Genomic DNA, 7,303 nt, shown 5'->3' with positions numbered 1-7,303 from the left:
CTGGCTCAGAATGCAGGGCGGATCCGGCTCCTCTACAGCTGCTCCGGAGTCCAGCCCGGGACTTTCCTGCAGCCCTCCCAGCTGCTCGCTTTGCTCTGCCGGGGGAGGGGGGAAATCCCGGACATTTTGAGTGCTTTACAAATTCCCCCCGGATGCTATTTTTAGAACAAAAAGGAGGACATGTCCGGGTAAATCCGGACGAATGGTAACCCTACTTAACAGGCAACAGTTCCCCTCTCACGAGCAATGAGTCTGTGTATAGAAACAAGGAAACGTTATTAAGGGGGAAAGGAACACAGCATTCATTTGGGAAAACACAACAAATCAACTGTATATTTATGTGAATAGTAAGTAAAACACAATATCATGGGCAGTCGTCCTTTGCCTCAGTTTCCCCACAGGCCAGTGTGCCTGTCTGATGGACAAATGTCCCTTTCACACACCCCTTTCTCCCCTTCCCCTCCAGTCCATGGTTAGCATAGTCCAGACCAGCGTGCACTCAAACAGGTCCATCCCCAGCCCCAGGGGTGGGGGCGTGGTGCTTGACTTCTATGAAGAGATGCTTTGCCTCTGCCTCTGTCATGCCCCCTCTTCTAGCTGCAATGCTAGCTTTGTATCACCTCACACCACACCATCACCTGGAGCCTCTATGCCAGATCTGCAGCCTGAAGTGCCAAACACAGCTATTGCCGTTATAACTCTAGTGGCACTGAATAGGCGCACCTTGCTACAGAGGGCTATCTGTCAGCACTATAGTCTCAGGATCCTAACCTACACCCCTTTCCCCTATTCACTCACTTCTATCGGAGAGCAAGTTAAAGAGCTAAGATGAGGATTAGACATAATCCTTCCATGCTTGTTTGCATACATACATGCACTCACTCAACAAACCAAACAAAAAAAACCAACCGTACCCCCACTTCCATTTCCCAGGGGTGCCAGATGGAGATTATGGTTAGGGTGACTTCACTCAGCGCACACTAAATACAGTCCCATTGCCTTTTTATCACCCAGTAAGGATGAAAACATTTCATATCCTTATCCCCCAAAGTTAATTGTATTTTAATCAGAATGACCAAAATGTTGTTCACATTGGAAGGGCCGGTAACAAACATGCAAATGAGGTCAGGCATTGTGCTTTTCCTCCAGTTCACCAAGAGATGGTGGCAGAGAGCTCCTTCCTTATAGCAGCCATAGGCTGACACTAGTTTTCACCCTGATCTTCTGATTTCTCTTGTCCTCTGCAGGTTTACACCTCATGCACTGCAGCAACCAGGGCTGCATTTCAGAGCCTGTATGTTCCACTCCCAAATCGGACATCCCTGCCTCCTACCTGTGGCATAGAAACAGGTGGCTTCTGCTGCATGGAGTGACCAGGCCTAAGAGTGGAACCTGGGTCTGCCCATTGCAGAGGGGCAGGGGAGGCAGGGATGGGGCTGGCAGGCATGGCCTGGGTCTGCCCATGGTGTGGGAGGCAGGGACTGGTTGCAGAGACATGGCCGTCCGGCCCCTCACTGAGGATGGGATGCCAATGCCCGCCTCACGGCTCTGCTCAGGGCCTGCTTGACGTCCTTGTTCCTCAGGCTGTAGATGAGGGGGTTGAGCAGTGGCGTGACAAAGGTGTAGATCAGAGCGACCTGTCGGTCCTCGTCCTCTGTTGAGTCGGCCTTGGGGCGCAGGTAGACCAGGCCGCAGCAGCCGTACTGCAGCAGCACCACCGTCAGGTGGGAGGAGCAGGTGTGGAAGGCGCGGCGCCGGCCCTCGGCCGAGCGGATGCGCAGCACGGCAGCCGTGATGAGGGCGTAGGAGAGGCAAATCAGGAGGAAGGGGATGGCCAGCACAGCCACGCCCACGCTGAACAGCACAGTCTGGTGGAGGCGCGTGTCGCCGCAGGCCAGACGCAGCACGGGCGGCACATCGCACAGGAAGTGGTTGATCCGGCGACTGCAGAAGGGTAGGGCAAAGACCAGGGCCGTCAGCTCCAATGAGAGCAGCCCCCCGAGGAACAGTGAGGCGACCACCAGCCGCCGGCAGAGCCGTCGTGTCATGATGAGGGCGTAGCGCAGCGGGTGCCGGATGGCCACGTACCGGTCGTAGGCCATGACTGCCAGCAGGAAGCAGTCAGCACTGCCGAGTGCCACAAAGAAGAACATCTGGGCCCCGCAGCTGGCCCCAGGGATGGTGGTGTGGGCATCCCAGACACTGACCAGCATCTGGGGCACTACCACAGTGGTGTAGCACACCTCCAGCCCCGAGAGGCTGCCCAGAAAGAAGTACATGGGGGAGTGGAGGGTGTGGTCGGTGCAGACCACCCAGAGGATGGAGGCGTTGCTGCTGATGATGGCCAGGTAGAGCAGGAGGAAGAGCACGAAGAGGAGCTGCTGTGTCATAGGCACGGACGAAAAGGGGCGGAAGACAAACTCGGTGGTGAAGGACTGGTTGCCGTGGCCCAGATGCATCTCACCTGCTGGGAAACCACAGAACCAAGAGTTACACAAGGGGATGTAGGTCTCCCTGCGTCTATCGGCTCTCACTGTGCACCACACTCCGACTCCTAGTGCTTAGGCACAGGGGTCAGGGTACCCTGCAGCAATGCGGCCTGGATACAGCACTGTCCTGGGAGCCTGCAGACCTAGGTCCTCATCCCTACGCTGCTGTATGAGCCCAGTGGCATCATCTCCGCTCATAGGGCAACTTTAAACTTTCACGGCTAAGAGTTTCAAAAGCAGCTGTTGATTTTGGGACCCAAATGGACATCTCTTAAAGGAGCCTGTTTTTTTTAAGAGGGTGGGGTCAGATCCTCAAAGGCACCTAACTTAGGGTGACCAGATAGCAAGTGTGAAAAATTAGGACAGGAGGTGGGGGGAGGGGGGGTAATAGGAGTCCATATGAAAAAAAAGCCCCAAATATCGGGACTGTCCCTATAAAATCGGGACATCTGGTCACCCTAACCTAACTTCCATTGATTTCAATGGGAATGAGGGCTGAATACCTTTGAGGATCTGGGGCTGAGTACTCAGGACTTTGTTCAAATCACCCCCAGTTTGTGCTGTCCCAGGCTGGGCACCCAAAAATCACAAGTCACTTTGAAAATGTGGAGCCCATCATTGTGATATTTCCTGAGCTTTCACCTTGACTTGATTTTTACCATCCCGGGGCAGGGCTACAAGGCCAGCAGAACTCAAGAGCGGCCCAGCTGCTTCCATGTGTGAGTTAGCGGAGCGCAGATTCCGCTTGCAACGCGGGAAGGAATCAGTGCGTCGCTTCACCCTCGCGGCGTTCTGCGGGGGCTCCCGCGCTCCTAGAACAGCCACGCTCACAGCAAATGGAATGATCGCAGCCCGCAGGGAGTATCTGGAAAGGTGGGGTTAGAATGGAAACCCGAACTCCAGATCAGCCGCACCCAAGCACTGCTGTCATGGATGGATGGATAGATGGGGTGTATAGACCTAGCTAGCCTGAAGCAAGCCCCCCAGATCTGGGAGTTTATGGAAATCAGCCAGCCCCACACCTGAGGGCAGTGATGGGGCCCTTTGTTGCAGGTGGGTTCAGACCAGAAGGGCGGTTCCTTCTGATTGATTGTGTCCCCGCCCTTGTCTCCAAGCGCTGGATCCTGATCGGAATGGCCAGGTTGCTTGTACCCCCCCCCCACATCCTGGAGGCTGGGGAGGTGTCTTTGCCCCCCTAGATTGAAGAGCAGCAATGAAGCTGCAGCCTAGTACCTATTGCAGCCCCAGGGCCATTGCACACCCTGGTGAGAATCAGAGTGACTCCGGGGAAGTCACTGGGTTCACACTGGAGATCAGAGTCAGGTCCTGTCTGCAGGGTACACTGGCCAGTGGATCCAACAGTCCGGTGCCCAGACGAGGGCAGGGAGGGTTTGCAGGGCAGAGCTGCATGGGGAGGGGTGCCCACAGCTGTCGCACACCGATTGGGGCAGGTTGGCAGTTGGCACAGTACCCCTGTTCCCTGTGGGAAGAGACAGGGTCCCAGATGCCTGGGTTCAGCCAGCTCTCTGCCCGGATCCCTCCCCTCCAGGCCTGCTGCGGAGAGAGGACAGGACACAACCAACCGTCTCCTTGGATGGGAGTCATGGGAACAGGCATGGAACACATATGAATATACACCTATAGGTGTATACGCACACGTGGATACACAGACATGCACATGTACACACGCATACACATATACACACTCTCATGCATGTGCACACATACACAGGAACCCCGGCTGCCAGGAGGGACCATCCCTGGCAGGTTTAGTTTCTCTCAGAGCACCCAGCCCACAACGAGAGTCATCCTTGGCCTGACTCCCCACCAGCCCTATGGGGGAGCCGTGTGGTTGGGGTTGTGCCCATTCCCGTCACTGAGGACACAGGTAAGCAGGGGCACGGTGTCCCAGCAGCCAGGACAAAGTTACCTGCCTCCCCATTATTACCCCCATCTCTGGGCAGCACAAGGCACATCTGCAGGCCGGACACCCCAGTTCCCAATCTCACCGACAGACCCTGGGCTGGTATAAATCACCATGACAGTCATTGACCCCAGCGGAGGGTCCCAGTAACCCCACGGGGGAGAGAGATCAGCCATGCTCGGGCGAGAGCTGGGGAACGCACTGCACTGTAGGGAGCAGCCCTGAACGGGCTAGGGGGAAACCCAGCGGGGTTCCCCTAGAAGAGCGGATGGTACATCCCACCTTGTAGGGAAGGAGGATGGTCCAGTGGTTAGACCACTAGCCTGGTTCCATTACCCGTCCTGCCCGTGTCACTCAGGGTACGTCCGCCTTTGAGCCAGGAGGTGCGAGTCCCACTTTGAGTAGCTGCACTTGCTCGACCTAGTGTCTAGAAATAGTTGCGTGTCTGTGGCCGCATGGGCTAGTGGCCCGAGTTATACACCCAGGGGGAGGGGTGGATTGTACTGGGAGCGTTTGACCAAGCCACTGGGCACACGCTGCTATCTTTAGGCACTAGCATGAGCAGAGCTAGCCCAGGTGTGACTCACCCCGCCCAGCTCAAACGTAGGTGTGCCCACCATCTCTCTGGGCTTCACTGCCTCCTCTGCCCAATGGGGATAACTGTTCTCCTGCACAAGGGATCTGGGAGGCACCCAAGTTCTCGGGGGGTGGCTAAGTGCCCGGGAGAGCTGGGCAAAGGGAACGGAGGGAGATGCTGCAGGATTGACCGGCCTGAGGTAATGAGCCATGGCATAGGTCCAATAAACCACAGCGATAAATCAGTTCTCAAGGAAATCTCTATCTCTGGCCGCCTCTTTTCCGGTGTGGGCAGCTGACTGTGGCACGGGGTCAATGAGTCTCCAGCCTCGTGCTTCAGCACCCAAGCCGAGCGGGGAGGAGTCCTGCATCAGTCGCTGTTGGAGACCGGACCAGACAGGCTGGCAGTTGCTGGGGGCCCCCCTCCCATCACCATGTCAGTCGGTGCAGCTCTTTGAGATCAACAGAGGCAGGGCTGGCTCCAGGCACCAGCCGAGCAAGCTCTAAGGGGCAGCATTCCCATGAATCCTTTTCTTTTTGGGTTGCCGCTCCGGCCGCCCTGTAGGGGGTGGCGGCACGGAGGAGGGGAGCGGACTGCGCGCTCCGTCTGCCCCAGCCAGTGCCAGGTCTGTAGCAAGCCCGGCAGGGCAGCCCGCGTCCTTCCCTCCCCGCTGACCGGAGCGGCGCGGAGCCCTCCCGGCAGGCGGCACGGCAGGAGGGGCCGCGTGGTGAGCGCCCCGCTGAAGGAAGCCCTGGCTGACCCCCTTCTCTCTCTCCCCCTGCTCCCACCTCCTCCTCCCCATTGCCCAGGGTACGTCTGCGGCGCCGGGAGTCCCCCTGCACCCGCGCTCTGGCTGCCCTGCACATTTTTTTTTTTACTCTGCCGCTCCGGCCGCCCCGCAGGTGGTTTTTTGTTTTTGTTTTTGCTTGGGGCGGCAAAAAAGCCAGAGCCGGCCCTGAACAGAGGATCCCAGAATGCTAACAGGGGAGACATTAGTCACGCCAGGGTGAGAGCTGGGGAACGCACCACAGAGAGCAACCCCGTACTGGCTATGCGGGACCCAGTGGGCTTCACTCACAGGAACCCATAGTATGTTCGCCCTTGCAGGGAAGGAGGGTGGGCAAGTGGTTAGGGACTCCTTCCCCCCTGGATGGGTTGTCATCATGGGGATCAAACCCAGGATCCAAAGACCTGAGCCCAAGGACCCATCTCTGCACCCCAAGGCTCCAGCAGACTCAGAAGTCTCTCCGTGCTGCAGTTGCTAGCAGAGGACAAAGTGCTACATGGAGTAAGCCAGGGTTACAGAAGCATCCAGGTTGCATCCGAAGAAGTGAGGTTTTTACCCACGAAAGCTTATGCCCAAATAAATCTGTTAGTCTTTAAGGTGCCACCAGACTCCTTGTTGTTTTCATAGATACAGACTAACACGGCTACCCCCTGATACTTGAGAAGCATCCAGGCTGCAGCTACGGACTGAGTCAAGTTATCAGACCCTAGAGATCATTGTTCTGCTCCAGCTAGAAAATTTCTGAGTGTACCCACTGCTGGTCAGGGGCTGAGTGCCCAGATATTCTGACACCACTTGGCCAGCAATGCTGCTGCTGTTGTATTGAAACAAGCCAGCTCTGACCTAGTCCCAGTTCCCTCTACGCTGAGGCTTCGGGCATTTTCCTACCACCCACGAAGACTGGGGAGAGGCTTATATTAAACATCACAGTGCAGCCATGGAGGGTAAAACCTGGTGCTGGATGGAGCAGCAGTGAGGAGAGAGCCCCCACCCGTCCCAATCACAGCCAGCAAAGCCCAGGGAGAAGAAAGATGGGGGGGACCGGGGGAATCTCCACTAAGTCATTGCCCCCCTGCCCCAAACTAGGACACTGCCATGAAACTGGTGCATTCTGGGTAAATACATATGCAAATGAGCATGCTGAGCATCTCCCCACACACACACATTCTGGGCTTCCCAATTCCAGGCCCCGGGCTCCATGGGACGCTGAAGCAGGATTTGCTGGCTAAGCACAGGGGTTGAAATTACGTCCTTACCCTGCCGAGTCCGGTCAGGTTCCTGGAGCCGCTTGGGGTGGTGACGGACTGAGCTTCATGCTGTCACCTGGCTAGAAGGCCAGTCCCAAAGGCTGGGGATGGCCCATGTCCCAGCCGAGACCTTGGGGACTATTGGGAAATGGAGGGCAGAGAGCTAGTGAGTCTGGCAGTGTCCAAAGACTCCTTGACAACGGGCTCTGGCTGCAGAGGGAGCCGGTATAGGGATCTCAGAAAGGGGGAGTGTCTTTCTTTAGCAGCATCAGGAGACAA

The 7,303-nt window shown here is 56.7% G+C and overlaps 1 protein-coding gene across 1 annotated transcript; it reads right to left on the bottom strand.

The window, feature by feature from the left end:
* Positions 1-382: 382 nt before the first annotated feature.
* Positions 383-2,461, bottom strand: LOC101953804 (olfactory receptor 10Q1-like). Its single transcript, XM_005295034.3, has one exon. It carries the CDS (start codon positions 2,457-2,459, stop codon positions 1,512-1,514), a length of 948 nt encoding a protein of 315 aa, XP_005295091.1. The 5' UTR covers positions 2,460-2,461; the 3' UTR covers positions 383-1,511.
* Between the last annotated feature and the right edge of the window lie 4,842 nt (positions 2,462-7,303).

The sequence above is a fragment of the Chrysemys picta genome, chromosome 4 (assembly GCF_011386835.1).
Source record: "Chrysemys picta bellii isolate R12L10 chromosome 4, ASM1138683v2, whole genome shotgun sequence".
Classification (NCBI taxonomy): domain Eukaryota; kingdom Metazoa; phylum Chordata; order Testudines; family Emydidae; genus Chrysemys; species Chrysemys picta.
This window is presented reverse-complemented; position numbering and strand designations above follow the sequence as displayed.

Coding starts and splice junctions, on each gene's coding strand:
- LOC101953804 (XM_005295034.3), bottom strand. CDS start 2,459: ATGCATCTGGGCCACGGCAACCAGTCCTTCACCACCGAGTTTGTCTTC.